This window comes from Crocodylus porosus, unplaced genomic scaffold (assembly GCF_001723895.1).
Source record: "Crocodylus porosus isolate Cpor-Errol unplaced genomic scaffold, CroPor_comp1, whole genome shotgun sequence".
Classification (NCBI taxonomy): domain Eukaryota; kingdom Metazoa; phylum Chordata; order Crocodylia; family Crocodylidae; genus Crocodylus; species Crocodylus porosus.
Window position 1 is genome coordinate 62,187,250 of NW_017728906.1, and position 17,313 is coordinate 62,204,562.

Here is a 17,313-nt window from a genome sequence, read left to right on the forward strand (position 1 = left end):
CCTCTTTGGGTAACCCGCTCCAGTGTTTTACTACCCTCCTCATGAGAAAGTTCTTCAATCCAATCTAAGCATCCTTTGCTGCAACTTGAGACCATTGCTCCTTGCTCTGTCATCTGCCACCACTAAAAACAGTTTAGTTCTCTCCTCTTTCGAACCCCCTATTCAGGTAGTTGAAGGCTGCTATTCAATCCCCATGCAGTCTCCTCTTCTCCAGATTTAAATAAGCCCAATTTCCTCAGTCTTTCCTCATAAGTCATGTGCCCCAGCCCACCCCCCCCACACTTTTGTTACCCTCCACTAGCCCCCAGACTGACCCCTGGGGCACTCCAGTTGATACTAGCTGCCAACCAGACATTGAGCCATTGTTTGCTACGCTCTAAGCCTGATGCTCCAGCCAGTTTTCTATCTACTTTGCAGTCCATTCACCCAGCCCATACTTCCTTAGCTTGCCTGCGAGAATGGTATGGAACACTATCAAAAGTATTGCTAAAATCAAAGTATATCTTGTCCTCTGGTCTCCCCACATCCATAGAACCAGTCACCTTATCATAGAAAGCAATTAAGTTGCTCAGGCATGACTTTCCCTTGTGAATCCATGCTGGACTTGCCCAATAATGTGCAAAATGCTGCCTTGGTATCTGCATGAGCACATTTGCTCCTTCTGTGAAGAGCTGTCCAGCATCCTTGCCAATGATGATACCTTATATGTGCTTCCTCTGTGATCCTAAATAAGACTAAGGAGAACTTTTGATGTGGACTGCTCGGAGAGGACCCAGTGTGAGGGCAGGGCAGCAGAGATCCTGGTGAAAGTCCAGCCCTCTTCTACACAAAAGCCCAGCCCTCTTCTGCACCATGAGTTATCCTACACTAAGTCATGGGAACTTGGGCAAGGGCCAAGACATCTGTACTGACATCAGCTGACATCCAGGTTCTCTCAGTTCAGCCTGTCAAAACACCTGCTGGCTTAGGTATCAATCATGTAGGTGAGGAATTTTAGCATCAAAGAAACCTCTTTCTCAAAAGACCTTCAAACATTTACATCACATCTTTGTGCTGCAATATAAACTGACTCTAGTGAAAATTGTTACTGTGGATTTTATGTGCATCCTGAGTGTGATATTTGTGAAGTAAATGACAGAGTCAGCTGATGCATGACTTGTTTCTGCTCTACTTTATTTTATTAGCACTGTTATCTTTACATCTTTTAAAGATGAAGTATTTAATTTTATTTGTATCACTGTCCACTCTGCTCAGTGTGCCACTTCAATGTTCCCTTTCTGCTTTTTTCCTGATAAAGACATGGATTACTGTGTTTATTTGGAGGAATAACCAAGCAAGGTACATTAAAGACTAATTAAAAATTATAATATTTAAGAAATATTTGTGATGAAATTATATTAAAGCATAAACTGGAATACATGACTCATTCTGATAAGGAAATGTTACTGCTCTTTGGTAGAGTTACCAAATCTTTATTTAGAAAATTCTAACACTTGTTTAATATATTCATTATTTAGTGCATATTACAAGGAAACACTGTTGAATGATATTAGAAAAGCTAGAGAGAAGTATCAAGGAGATGAATTGGCAAAAGAGCTGGCCAGGATTAAACTTCGCATGGATAATACTGAAGTCCTGACTTCTGACATTGTCATAAATTTACTTCTTTCTTATCGAGATATCCAGGTATGTTTCTGAGGAGAAAATAACTAAGATTATTTCCTTACTGGGGTTCACTTTATGTTGGTTTTAATTCTTGATTTCCTGCTTCTCTGGGATTAAAATAAGGTAGTGCCCAAATTCAAGGACATATGATACAAATTCCAAGTGTATTGTAGAACTGTGTATTAGAAGTATTAAATGTTAGAATTTTTAGAGGGTTTTAAGCATAGTCTCTGTTTAGTTTTCCTGTCTCAGAGGAGGGGTATTCACTAAGTCATGGAGTAGCCAATGTGTGGCACAAATGGCATGGGCAGCTTCTGTATGCAGCCAGATTAAGGAGGGAGCAGGCAGCACAGTGGTAGATAATACAGGGGGGCAGAAGGCAGAGCATCAGATCAGTCAAGGGAAGGGAATTGGAGCAGCACTCAGGGAAGGAATGGGGTTTAATTTATGGCACACCTGTCAAAAATGTTGGCTCCCTCTGCCTAGAGGACCATATGAGGTCTCTTTCATCCAAATATGTCTAACTTCCCTGTTGCTACACCTTTTAAATCTAGAAAAATTATTTTAATTAGTTTTCAAGTTTTTAATCCAAAATATAAGCAGTTGGAAACTAAGGAAAGGTATTTTCTGTGATATTGGTATTTGCTGCAAGAATCCAGATGTATCATATTTCAGTATGGCTACAAAAAGGAACATCTGTTTATTTAAAACAGAAAACCTAAATAAAACCTTTTCAGTATAATTTCTTCAGAAATGTTTTTTGCTTAAAAAAACAAAGGCTTCTGTTGACATACTTCCTAACTATCCATCTGTGTGAGGATCTTCCTTCTTAATAGTTATTTTCCTTTATTCTTTAAAATACAGCATGAGTTGTCCTTACAGCAACACTTTTGTCTCCAAATTAAGTATCCGTCAATTGTAATTGGGCTGAGAGAGAGATCGCTACGTGGCTTTGCATTATTTTGGGGTATTGCACACTTAGCACACGTTCTATTTAGATTGTAGTAAGCATTAATATAACTTTTTAAAAGTTTCCTGAGCAGTCGCATCTTAATGCTTCCTATGATCTAAATATAGATGTTAGTACTAAACTGGAGTCTTGAACTGGCTCTGGTACAATCCCAGGGCAGAGACTGAAAATTTGAGAGGGCTAGGATCCATGCTGGCATCTCATGGGAGCCAATTCAGCACTCGGGTGCAATGTGGGGGCTGAAAGCAACACTGGCATGGCATGGAAGCTAGTCCTAGTGCCCCTACACTGTACCCAAGCCTTGAAACTGTGTTCAGGCCAGGTGCTGGAATGGCTCTGTGCTGTGCCAGTGTCACTCCCAGACCCCTCACTGCACTGGAGCTTTGAATCGGCACAGCTTGTTGGGCACCTCCCTACACCACTAGATCCTTTCTAGTTCAAGTTTCTAGTGCAGTAAGGAGGCTGGGAGCCTGACAAACAGCTTTGTCAAGCTCCCCTGCCCCACCCCCCCAGCACCAGAATCCCTTGATCACATTATCTCTGTGAAGCAGATGACCATTAGGTCTACACATGTTAGGTAATCAGATCTGGAGATAGTCCTTACTGGCAAAGGCCTGACTTCATGATGTTACAGTGGCACTTAGCTTGCGCTTCACTGATTGAACACTTGGACACTAGTGTTATAAGTACAGTCAGCATATGCTAAGTATAATGTGAAACAATACACTTACTCTCCATTTTGAGCACCCTTTTGTCCTATCACAGTGCATTCAATTTTAGTTTAATAACATATGACTAACTTTATACTTGTTTCATTAGCTTTAGGCATTCCCTCTTACTCTTCTGTAAGCTGTTTTCACTAGATTCATAGATTCATAGGTTGTTAGGGGCTGGAAGGCACCTTGTAGATCATCAGGTCCAGCCCTGTACCCCCTGCACTAGGCAGGAAGACAACTAGGGTTAGGTCATCCCAGCAAGGCGACTGTTCAGTTTCCTCTTGAAAACCTCCAGGGTAGGTGACTGCACCACCTCTGGAGGGAGTTTATTCCACAGTCTGGATACCGTGACTGTGAAGGAGTTTTTCCTGGTATTGAGCCTGAAGTGGCCTTCTAGGCTTGGGCCACAGTGCTTGGTCATTGTTACATAAGCTAATTTGATTAAACTTCCAAGTGAAGATGAGGTCTGAAAGGGCCAGATTCATAGCTGCTGCTAAGACTAATACCATTCAACTGCAAATTTTATAGAATGCTTTGTGGTGATTTCTGTGATTGATTGTGGATTTTTCTTATACTATATTAGGACTATGATGCTATGGTGAAACTGGTGGAAACATTGGAAATGCTGCCTACTTGTGACTTAGCTGACCAGCATAATATTAAATTTCACTATGCATTTGCATTGAATCGGTAAGAATAACTGTATTTTTATATTCCCTGCAGGTGTATTTGTATGTGTACAAATACATTTGAGGTGTGTGAGTAAAATTTTTCTCCTTCATCGCTTCCACACGTGATATCTATGAGAGAAATGACTTTGCTGCAACCAAGTGTTAATTTAGTTGTAGCAGGACAACTTTTAAATAGGACTCTCAATTAATCACAGTTAACACTTGCAATAAATGCATTAACTTGTTCTTGCATTCATTTTTTTTTTAATGCGTTAATTGTGGACATGGTTTTGGAGCCCATGCTTGGGCTCTGCTTCACCACCTCTGGGCTGCCCAATGGGAAGTGGTAGCTGCACAGAGGACCGCAGGATGCAGGCATGCACACGGACATAGACAAGCAGCCACAGCCTGCACAATATATGTAGAGCAGTGCCACACTGGGAAATCTGTGGAGGGGAGGGGCCGGGGGAAGAGGCATGGGGTAGGGAGTGGGGAAGGGGGAGGGGCAGGTGCTGGAGTGAATGGGGCCCTGGGGCTGTGGCAGGTGATGGAATGAAACTGTAGGTGGCTCGTCCAGTTGCTTGGGGGATGGGGCGTGGCTCCCCACCACAATGAGCACCCCCAGGGGAGACATGGAGGGCGTGTTCCCCAGATTTGTGCATGGGGCAGAGGCAGGCTGCCTGCTGCGGGTTGGGGCTCTGCACCCTGCTGCCCTTGCTCTTGGAGCTGCATGACACCATGTTGTGTTTCCTGCAGCTGGGCAGACTTATCTGCTGGGCACTGTGTGTGTGTGTGTGTGTGTGTGTGTGTGTGTGTGTGTGTTTGTCTCTCACTTCCAAGCCACAGCTCCCCCAACCCTGCTGCTGCCCCTCACTCCTGACCCACAGTACCCTGCATCCTGCCAGGGCATGTGGGCCCACACCTCCGCCCAGGCTCTAAACCCCCCACGCACCCACACAGCCCCCCACATCTTCACAAATTCCCCCAACACACAAACATCCCACTCCCCAACCATACAAAGTACCTGCATAATTTTGCATAATTTTAAGGGTTTTTGTCTGTGGATAATTTCGAGGTTTTTAGCTGTGCAATTAAAATTGTGGTTAATTGCAACTAATTTTTTTAATCATGCAACTAATCATGATCTTTTTTTAATCATTTGACAGACCTACTTTTGAAGTTTAAAATCTCAAAGGATCTTTCAAAAAGTCACCAACTGGTAAAAGAGGCTGCCACAACATAATGGATCTCATCCAGAACCCACTGCAGTCAATGGGAAAACACCCATTAAATTCAGTGGGCTTTGGATTAGACTCATATTACTTAAATGCTTGAGTTATTTGTTACCTCCATTTCTTAATAGTTTAGCAAATTAGAATCATGAGTGAGTTATTGAAGTAATAAGTAACAAGTAGTAATTGAATTACAACTCATGGGTCATAATGGAGGAAGTAAAGCTCATTTGATCTTGATGGTTTTTACCCTCTCCACCTCTCCTGGAGCAACAGAGGTAGATTTTCTGCATTCTCTCTTTATTCTTCTGAGCTGTTTTAAGTTCCCAGAGCATTTACTCTCTGCTGGCTACTACATTTTAAACTTTTTATTTTAAGAAAGCTTTTAGCTTGCTTTATGAAAAACAGGGCTTATCAAAATAAATAATATCAGATTTCTTGTATTTTATTTTTTATTTGAAATCACAAGCGTGAGTGGCAAAGGTAGCTGATTAAATGTAAAATGCCTAGGTGAGTTGTAAGGCTTTTGAGTACTAGTATACTTCATTCTCACTAAAGATTAACACTATGCATTATATAAATAACATATATTACAGAAGATTAAGACCTGACCAACTAATAGTTCTCAAAAATACTTTTCATTTGGGAATCCACATCAAATGAACCTTGTTTCAGTGGGGTTGCACAGCCATCAGTGGTAGACCTGAGAGTAGCGAACGTTTATTTTCAGCAATGGCTGTTGTTTGGTAGAATCTACAAATGGACATCAAGATTGGGAAAGGGATAAAAAGTTTTATAAGGAGAGGGCAGTAATACAGTGTGAACCTATTTGCATGGTCCCATTTGAACAAGATATGTTAGAATTCAACCAAATACAAGATTGCACATTCAGTAAGAAAGAACACAGGATGTGTCTACAGAACTGGGGAGAAGGGCTTGTTCTGGAGATGTAAAGGATTTAGGGGTCAAAGTGCACAAACAACTGAATAAGCTTTTCCAGTGTGAGGCTGTTGTAAAAAAAAAAAAAAAAAAGGCTAATACATTCCTCAGATGTATGCATACAGAAGTAATGAAGTAATTTTACTTCTAGACATGATATTTATGAGACTGATACCGTTAAATTGTGTACAGTTTTGGGAAGAGTACAGAAAAGAGAAATAAATATTATATGAGGACTGAAAAACTGTACAGTGAGAGACTTTTAAAGAGACCTGTTGACCTTAACAACAGGGATCCAGGTTTTCTCTGATGATAAAAAAAAATCAAAAAAAAAATCCCCAATTTTCGGGTAAGAAAGTAACCCAAAATTCACATTTTTCCATGATTAAAATGAAGCGCCACTAATACATATACATACTGTGTGTGTGTGTGTGTGTGTGTGGTATGCATGCATACCTTGGAGTAGCAAGAGGCATAACCCTATGCCACCGCCCCTGCTGCTGCCAGTGCAGCATGGGGCTCATAGCGGCAGCAAGGAGCTTTCTCACATGATCCTGCTCTGCCCTTCTGTGTGGGGTCCTGCCCACCAGGCTGGGAAGGCCCAGGGGGAGGGCAGCAGGGCAGGGAGCCTAAGTCTGCACCTGCTCCCACCCCACCTCATGCACGGGTGGGGCACGGGTTCCCCTTGCCCTCTGGGAATGTGTGCAGTGGCAGGGAGCTGGCTCCATTCCCTGTCCCCTGGATGAGCCTACCAGGGCCTTGTGACAGCCCCAGCCCCAGCCAACTCCCTCCCTCCCTCCCTATGGGGATCCCAGTTCTCTCCCTCCCTGCCACCCAATGTAAGTGTGGGAGCTGGTCTCTAGGCTGCCCGGCAGCCATGTGCATATATATGTATATGGCATCCCTTGCCTGACTGCCCTTCTTCCAGTCCCCCTAGCCTCTTGCAGGCTGCAACTCTGCCAGTCTGCAAAGGGCTCTTTGCAAAATAGACAAATCTGCATTTTTCTCTGTTAAAATGAAAAATCTGCATTTTGCTCAGGCAAAATAGTAAATCTACAGTTGTTTCTGTTTTTCCATAAGAAATGGAAAACCCAGATATCTGATAACTGCTGTACTCCAGAAGCCTCCTGTGTCTTATGTATCAGTGTCCCCACACTTAAAAATGACGGTAGAGGTGCTTGAACCTGAAGCTTATCGAACAAGCTTTAGTTGAAGCACCCTGCCACCATTTTTAGGCTCAGGGATGCTGATACATGAGATGCTGCAGTGTTTTAATTTAGAGCAGCTCTTGCAGCCACTCTAATTAAAGTACTTGCCTCCCACCCCGCCCCCAGACCATGTGTAAAAGTGCCCTTGGAGACTGTAAAAGTTCCACCAAAAAGGATTTGGCCATTTTGAAAATGAAGTTTTCTGAATCTGTTTGGTTTTTCTTTATCTAAAACTCTCAAAGGATACCTTTATTGCCTCAAGAATTGTAATGTAGAAAGTTAAAATTTATCAGAAAAGGGATATTCATTGCCCTCCAGTAAAATCTGTCCACATTTGATCAGCTTATTAACTGCAAAAATTGCCATTGGCAGATGTGTAGTAAATCTTGTACAGTTAGAACATACACACATGAACAGCTGATGTAAGGTAAAAATGGTCTGAGAAGGACCAGGCATCTGCTTCTCCATCGTACCTGCCCTGCAGCAGAAAGAGAGGGAAGCTACCCTGGGTGCTTCTTATTTTATTGGGATAGAATCATACACGCAAGAAATTATCGCAAACAGTTGATGTGTTGTAACAATCTTCACCCCATTCCTTTTATTTCCAGTTACTGTCTTGTTTCTACATCCCATCCCGTCCCCACCAAAATCAACTTCTTCTGCACTTGCTGTCCATACTAACATGCTTCATTAAGTGATTTGCTCATCTTACCCAGTTTGACCATTAATTTATATGTACTTCTGAGAACAATTAAATACTGTTGTTATGGAAAATACTTTTCTAGAAATGAAGAAACTAATCTCTTCTGTTTACAGATTTTTGCTTGCTCCACTTGAAGGTGAATTCTTTTTTTTTAAAACCAACTTACTAGTGGCTGTTTTCAAGCTGTGTTCACTGCTTGATACAAATGCATTGTTTAGGGCTTGGTTAAATTTGTTTGAATCCATTTAATTCAAGTGCATACTCTTCTAAAATCTTTATTGTTAACCCGTTCTTCTATAGGCTGTACTACAAGCTTTGAGAAGTTTTAAATTAATGTTTTGTTGATTTTTTGTTTTGTTTTGTTTTGTTTTGTTAATATTCATAAGGATACATAAAAGATGTATACCCAATATATTCTGCTGGCTATTGTCTTACAACCCAGGATAAAGCTTACTTATAGCCTATTAAAAAAGTCTGCCTGAAACAACATGCATCACAAGTAGTAACAGAATAGCTGATTGTAGGAATTAGAGCATGCCAATGTCTGATAGGACTGAATCCAATATTTAATTAATACTTCAAATAAAGTCTGCCACAAGTCTAATCACAATCAAAAGAGAATCTCATTCTTTCATTTCTTCTTGTTCTGCTTTGAGTCACTGCTGGCTGTTAATTTCATTTAGCCTTTTCAGTTATTGTGGAGTAATGCTGCAGAGAGCTGCAGACATGGAGTGAAGTGGTAGAGAATTACTTTTGGGGTCTTGGGTTCTTCAAATCAGGTTAGGGTGGGCATGTGCTGGCAGAGCAATAAACTGCATCCATATTTCTGATACTATTGTAATTAATGTAATGATGACAATTCTTCAAGCACATTACTATGCCAAGATAGTTATGAATCTCTCTGGTTTCTACCCCAGGGCAAAAATTCAGAGTTCATCTTAAGTTCTTCTTAGTGTAAGGTTAGTATAAAGGTAGTGACTAAAAATATTTGTTATAGCTATGATGTAATTAAAGGTGATGTATAAGGGTCAGAAGAGAGGTATTCAGATGTATTGGTCTTTTTGCTTCAATCAGTGAGTGCGCCTACATCATATGTCTACCTCTATCTAGGTAGAAAATATATGGATTCACAAATTTGGGTACTGTGGCACTTAAGAGTTTGGTCTGAGCTGACAATAGAGTTACTTGGGTTTTCTGTATTAAGTTACATTTATAGAGTATTAGCAGGTTGGAAGGTACCTCTTTAGGAGGTCATCTAGTACAACCCCCTGCTCAAGAAATCATTGTCCTTGACTAAAGCATCTCAGTTAACTGTCTGTCTAACTTGACCTTGAAAGCATCTAAGGATGGAGATTCCACAACCCCTCTAGGTACCCTGATCTAATGCTTAATCACTCTTATGGTCAGAAAGTTCTTCCTAATATCCAACCTAAATTCTGCTTGCTGCAATTTAAAACCATTGCTCCTTGTCCCATCTCCTGTGACCACAGAGAAACAGCCTGTCTCCATCCTCCACACAATCACCATCTAGGTATTTAAAGACTGCTATCAACTCTTAGACTAAATAACTTTAGTTCTTTCAGCCTATTTTATAAGTTATGTTTCAAAAGCCAGTAATTATTTTTGCCACACTCTGCTGGCACTTTTCTAATCTGTCCACATTATTTTTGAAATGTGAGGCCCAAAACTGGATATGATCTTCTAGGTGAGATCACCAGTGTGAGAATTGAGTGTGAGAATCACCACCCTCCATCTGCAAGTGTCACTCCTGTTGATTATAGCCCAATATTAGCCTCTGTTTTGCAACAAGAGTACACTGTTGGCTTATATGCAGTGTTATGAATCCATTGTGACTCCCCTCTCCCCTGATCCTTTTCTTTCGTACTGTGGCCTAGCCAGACCTTCCCCAGTCTGTATTTGTGCATGAGATTGTTCTGTCTCAAGCGCAGGACTTCAGTGAGAATGGGGATAAGACCTATTTTCATGGAGTTGATGCAGCATCTCATGGTTGTCACAACAATCATGGGCCTGCTATGACCATAACATACCTGCATTTTGAGGCACATACCTTTATCCTGAAGTGGGGAAAGACTTATTTCTTTAGTCTGCAAACAGAGCTATAATTCTCAGTCTCACTATTTTCCCTGCTGTCAGCAAACCTATGTAAAACCTACTAACAAAGTGTCCTTTTCTCTCTAGCATGGATTCACAGGGAGGATGATAACTTCTTATTGCTACCAGTGACTCAGTCAACTGAAGTAAAGGTTTCTGCCCTGCTGATGATCTATGTTAGTATCACAGAAATGTGACATGATGGAATTTCTTAATTTTTCAGTTTGTTTAAAAGCCTATGAAATTGCATTAAAAACCAAAAATGAAAAGAGAGAGGTAGCTAGCTGTGTTAACCTGAAATCAGGCAGGCAGCTAGAGATGTACCTTATAGACTAACCGAAAGCTTATGTTGAAACTATTATTAAGGCTGCAGAGTAAACCACTTGAAAATTAGGAAGTGCCAGAATTAAGGTTTTCATGCAAATTTAATTAATCATCCTTGCATGTGCTATTTTATCTACAGCATCCCTGCCTCATTCAGTGCACAGGATGGATGGCACCCCAATTTTCATGAGTATCCCAATATTTTATTTTATTGTTGTTCAGTTTGCAGCCTATGCCTTATTTACTACACACTATTCAAACCCTTCACTGAGGACTGAATTATTCATTTCCTCCTCAGCTCTTCAGTTCAGGAGTTCAAAATGATGAATTAATTTATTTTTGCAATGCCCTAATGAAGTGAAGGGTTGACTATGGCCATCAAGGTAGAGGCCAAAGCATAAATATATGAAATCAAAAGTATCCACCATGTTTGAGTGCTCAGGTTGAGATGCTGAATGCCTGGTTCTTTTCAAAAGACCTAGCACTTCACATGCTCAAAGTACAGGCTGCATTGCTTTCACCTGCAGTTGTAGGTGCCCATTGTTCTGCATAGGGTAAAGGTAAGACTTCAGGGTCTCAAGCCAGGCACCAGGAAAAGGCAAAATTTGCAATTAGGTAATGGCCTATGAGAAGTTTTTGGTTTAAGCGACTTCTTTTGTGTTACTTTAGGGGATCTGGGGGAGGAGCTGTAATAAAATCCAAATGTCCAGAATAGCATTCAGCTGCCTTGCATATAAAACCATTTTTTTTCTTCCTGCGGTCCCCAGTGTCATTTATTGTATATCTTCTAACTTCCGAGGAAGGGACTTTGCAGACACAGTTATGGTTCATAACCAGAGCAAGTCCATGCTGTGTACAGAATGAGGCAGGAGTGTTGTGGAAAAAGCTCATAGGTAATTGAAGACTATTTTAATGCATAGACCCAAGCATGCCACATTAAGGTTACCTCAGTATCCTTCACTCTGGCATTTTCTATCTTTTTAAATTAATGATTCTGCAGCCTTAATAATGTTCTTTTAGCATAGGTTTTCTTGTATGGATTTTTAACTACTCTGCTGCTGGTTTTTTTTATAGGTATAATCCAAGGTGGTGACTTAGAAATGGTAACACTATATGAGTTGGGGCCTAGCAGTTTGCAGTCCACAATTTTTTCTGCTATGTACTTTTTTTCTTATACTGTTTAGATTTAAATATTAGGGGCTGTGGGTTGGGCTTTTCACGGGAGGCCCTTCCATTATGAAATTTGGTTGTCTGACAGAACGCAAGTATACTGATACACTAGAAAGCTAATCTTAACTCATATCAGCCCTGCATTGCCTGCTATCATATTAGTCTGATTGGCTAGTAAGCTGGTTATTGTCTTTTTTTTAAGACTTCAGAAGTACTGCCTGCTTCCAAACAGTAACAGATATTTAAATTGGTACTCCTATACCTTTTTGGTAGGCTTGCCACAAGGTAAGCCCCACAGTCTCCCTAAGTTTCATTCTGATTCCCTCCCTTGTCCTAATCTGTTCCTTTTTCTGCTTCCTGCCCTATCTGCTTCTTTGTTCCCTCTTCCTCCCAGATGCTGTGTGCCATGCACAAAGGCTGCCTGTGCTACTTGTTTCATGTGTGCTGTGGTTTGACCACACCTGTTCTATAAATTGACTTATTTTTTCAGTCTTTCTGTCATCTTAACCCAAGAATCATCTTGATCAGAAGAGTGCCTTTCTTTTTATTGTTTTACTGTGCACAGACCAGTAGTTCTCATCCTTTTTAGAGCACGCACCCCTTGATAGACTCCAGGCACCTCTTGGAAAATGTTAGATCTTCATTTTCACTTGATTTTTGACTGCAGAAAAAATAACAAAGCAGTTCTTTGATTGCAAAGAACTTGGAAAGACCACAACAAATTAGACTGGTTTTAACACTAGAAATTCATATTTGAAATCTTTGGGTTTCTCTTGTGAATCATATCTGAAGACCTAACTGTACTAACATTGTGTGGCACTCCACAACTTCCTTGAAAGAATCTTGTGGCACCCCAGGGTGATTGACCTGTGATTGAGAATTACTGGCATAGATGTGCCATATTTGAAATCAAACATAAAATGGTTTCATTTTTTGGTTGATTATTAGGGATTGATTAGTAAGGATAACTCAAGATTATAATTATAAGTTATCTTTCTGGAAAGAGGTAAAGAAAGCACATAATGTAAGAAACTGGAAAATAAAGATATTAGATGCTACCCACTGTTGCCTTTTCTGGATCATGTAGTGTCTGTTGCGCAAGACAATAACACTGGTATCGGGCTTTGGGTGAAACATCTTTTCTGACTCACCTGAGCTCATTTCTTGTTTTATCTTTAGTGTTGCTTCAAATGGTTTAAAAGCAGTCATTTGATGCAAAACACTAATCCTGATTTTAAAAATATAAACCACAGACTGCATAGTATCAAATTACATTCCTGTGAATTTTTATAAACAGATGAGTTTATTAATATGGACATCAGATTACCCCTTTGTTTAACCAAACCTAAGTATTCATGGTCAGTTAGACTCTTAATAATGTGATTGACTAGTGGCTGATGCTTGTGTCATTTTGACAATTTAGGGTTCAGTAACATCAAGTAATAGGGTTTGAGCAGCTACAATAAAATTATGTTCTAATTAATATTTTTTTCAAGAGGGCCATATTAACTAAAACCAGGGTTTCCAAATATTGTTCAAGGGATGGTTTCATGGCAGCTTGCCCAAGAGCCGCACCTAATTTTGCATAAAATTGAACAGATTGTAACTACCTTATGGCCAAATCCAGCATTGGCATAAAGCCAGAGCTGTTCTGTCGCTTTCCAAAGTAGTTCCATCATGAATCATGTTAATGATGAGGGCAGCTATAATTGTTATTAAGTCAGTAGGTTTTGCTTTAAGAATCAGTGCACTAAAATACAAAGACTATGCAATTAGCAAGTGATGGGGAATAACACCGTGCAAGCAGTAAATTACTGGTAATTATGGATAGTGTTAGGAAATTACTACCTTGAAAAGCACTAGGTTATTCAAAACGTAATTCTGTTATAGAAATGAATTTGTAAAAATGTCATAATGGAACTCTGTGTTCATTACGCATCTGTGGTTTGCAACTAACATTTGCAATATGTTTTTGAGGAGTTTTTCTTCTCTCACTGGAGCCCTGTAAATTCAGCACACACTCTAAAAGTCCTGTTTGGGTTGCCTTATGTACTTCTGCCAATATTAAAGGTGCTGAAGGCCAAATTGTCATCAGTGGCAAATACATAGCTTCACTAGTTTACAGTGGGATTAGTGTCCTTCCCTGAGTGAAAATATGTATTCTTACAACAATGTACAGCAGGTGAGTTAGGGAGATATTGCATATCTATTGAAGTAGATTATAATACAGTTAGTGGCACTTCAGATTATACATCCATTATACACTGTACGCATCTGACACAGTAACTGAGATATAGTAAGTAGCTCTCAAGTCCTGTTTTCTCAAGTAATTTATATACAAGATCTTTTTAAGGGTGCTGTGATATGTCTAGTGATTCTGTTTTTATTAAAGTAAATCATAGATTTGCACAAGATACTAAGTGACTGTAAACACTGCCGCTTTTGATGGCCAATTATTTTATGAATGGCTTCATTTATACTAATTATAGGTTAGGATGGCTCACATTCACATTACTTTGCAATATGACACTGAGATCATGCTTATAATGATAACAGCCGTCATCAGCAGTTTACTATGTTGATTTCAAAGCTGAAGTGAAGTACTTTTATATATGGACCCAAAGAAAAACTAGTCAGCCTTGTGCCCTGCAGCCTCTAAATGTTGATGCTTAGTTCATTTTTCCTAACACAGACAGTGGTGTGTGATTAGACCAATCTGATGAGCGTAGCAAAGATGTAGAAAATATTAGTTTGCTCATGTGGGACATAAACAGAACTCAGAACACTAGACTAAGATGAAAAGTACAGGAAACCAAAGTAGACCCATGTGAGCAGGGGCCTTCTGTAACTGTCTTTTAGATGTGGGGAGGAAGGGAAAGGGGTTCAAGCAGAAGAGCTCACCTAGATAGTGCAAGTGGAGTCCGCACCCCACCTCCACTCCTGTGGCCCACAGCTGCCCCCACTATCTGCACATGGGGCCAAGTCCTGGCCACTCCCACCCAGGGCAGCCCATGCCATGGTTCTACTGGTCCTGGCCCTGGCCCTGGCTGGTGTGTACAGCTTCCCAGGAGGATTGCTCTTGGTGTGGCTACAGCCGCCTGAGTGCTGCTTGGGTCCCCCTCGCCTCCAGCAGCGGCTCTTCCTTCTCTTCCTGCTCCTGCTGTGCCACTCCAGGCCATGGGGGAAGCTGCAGCCAAGTGGCTTCTGTACTAGTGCACAGGGTTTCAGCTCCAATTCCAGGTCCTGGCTGCCTTCCATCCACTCGGCCACCTGCAGGTGGCTGCTCATTGTGCAGGGTGGGTGGAAGGTGACCAGGAACTTGAGTTGGAGCCCCACATGCTAGGGCAAGAGCCTTCCAGCTGGAGTGGCCCCCCGCGTGAAGCAGAGCAGCAGGGGCAGAAGGAGGAGGAGGAACCACTGGAGGTGCGGGGGAGCCAGTACCTGGGTGGCTGCAGCTGGACTAGGAGCAGCCCAGCCCTGTTGGGAAGCTGTGAAGGCTGGCCAGGGCCAGGCCAGTGGGTGCAGGTGGAAGCATGGCATGGGCTGCCTTGGGCAGGAGTAGGTGGGGATCAGCTTCATGAGGAACACCATGGAGACGGCCATGGGTCAGATTTAATCAATTGGTGGGTGTCTACCTGCAGGCTGGAACCAGTCAGTTAGTGGGCTAGATTTGGCCTGTGGACTGTCTTTTGCCTGCCCCTGGGCTAGAAGTACCTTGAGGTATGTTGTAGCACCCCCTAACTGGTTATGGTCTTCTGGGAGCTGTAGCAAGCTGCCATAACTAACATCAGCTCAGAAACTAGAAATAAGGGATAATATTTTAATATCAAACGGCAATTAACCATTGGAACGGCTGAGCTAAATATGATACAGAATCTGTGGTGTTGGAGTCTTTCTATCATGATTAGTTGCCTCTCTACTCGAAGTTAACCAGAAGTTATGGGCTTGATTCAGGAATTAATGCATTAGATTTCATGGCTGGTGTATGCAGATCACATTATTATAATAATGTTTAGATTTTGTGAAAGTTTAACTCTGTTTGTTATGGTTTTACAAAGCTTGGCTTGATGACATTTTTGCATATGACCTCAAGGCTTTTTTACCCTGACTTACTGTAATACATTCTCAGTGTTAATTCAGTCTTCATACAGTGTGTGTCTAAGTTAAAAATAAACCCAAATGATTCCTCTGTGGTTCCAACAGTGCTTATCTTTTTTTTATTCCATTAGATTACTCTAAAGGTTGACAGTTATGGATTTAGCAAGACTTTCTGGGCCAAATATTATCTTAAACTGCTCACCAGTTTGTAGGTACAGTTTGTGAACTTGAAGGATAACATTTAGATATCTAGTTATTGTATTTAATATCTACAGTTAAGTAACTGGATATCTGAATGCTGGCATTTAGGAGTGCAGTCTTTTAAGGAGGTGATATGCACCACAGAATTTTTATAAACCCGAATTAAAGCTGTTTTGTGTGGGAGGAGAAATAAATAATGAAACCTTGTTTTTTTGGATTTTGGTGAGTCTGCAAAATGTAAATGTTTCACAGAGGCTGACCAGTTTCACAGAAATTCTGAGAGGACCAATTTATGGTTTAGATGGAAGCCTGGTTGTTTCCTACCATCTTGCCCATCTGTTTTTATTTTAGTTTAATTAATTTGTTTTTAGCAGCTTGGATGTCCAAAGGTTGGAACCACAGTGCGACTAACTTTAGGACATCGACACTGAGTAGACTGCCTAAGGGACAAGGCTCCATTTCTTTTCTCAGGGAACTAAAAAATGTTTGCCTTTCTTTCCAAATAAGAACAAAATCGAATTTCAAATTCTCCAAAATGGAAGTACCTTTTCCCACCCAACTCTAATTGGAAACAGCGTATTTTGAATAATTGCACTCGTATGATATTGCTTTAATCCCAATAGGTTTCTGTTGTCCAAGTACTAGTAGTTTATTATGGAACAGAATTAGATCTTCTGCAAAAGTCAACCTACATTTTCAAATGGATCATGGGATAAAAGCTGCCATGTAACTGCAAAATGCTGTCTTTATTTTTTTATATTCCACTTAAAGCCCCAGTTTGAGTTACTACCTGTCTGTGTATGCCTAGGCAAGAGTATGGAGGAGCAGTGGCTGCCCTAGACCTACCATCTCCCCTTTAAACCAGTGAGTCAGAGTCCAAAAGCCAGACTGAGTCCAGACGTTCAGTGCCTCAGTGGTTGTAGTTTCTGCCAGACAGCAACAGATTAGAGCCAATGCTGACAACTTAACACCTCAGTGAGGACACATTTCTGCCAGGGTGATGTCCCTTAGCCTTTTTCCAACCAAATGGTACCCACAAGGCAGGTGTTTTGAAGTGCCCTATACTTGCCTTAAGCTGGATGTTGCAACATTGTAGTATTTTATAGGAGCTACCCCCACCACAAGTGTGTGAATATATTTGTATATACACCCCCTTCTAAAAAGTAAATGTCATGTAAATAATTTAGTTCTTATTTATCTTTCATCTATCCATCAGTTCCCGTTTCAGACGGGTAGGTAGGTTTAACCCAGTATATTTTGTGAAGACAAAAATGTACAAATTAGCTAAATGTAATGAGTACTAG

General features: G+C 40.9%; 1 protein-coding gene across 2 annotated transcripts in view; it reads left to right on the forward strand.

The window, feature by feature from the left end:
* MAP3K15 (mitogen-activated protein kinase kinase kinase 15) overlaps positions 1–17,313 on the forward strand; it is a 145,071-nt gene that overhangs the window by 62,243 nt on the left and 65,515 nt on the right. The window contains exons 5-6 of one of the 2 annotated variants that reach the window (XM_019529218.1): positions 1,518–1,686; positions 3,935–4,041. In XM_019529218.1, the coding sequence (XP_019384763.1) occupies positions 1,518–1,686; positions 3,935–4,041 (276 nt within the window). Of the gene's footprint in view, positions 1–1,517; positions 1,687–3,934; positions 4,042–5,458; positions 5,533–17,313 lie in introns of those variants that run through there. The other variant, XM_019529219.1, reaches the window with a different exon arrangement.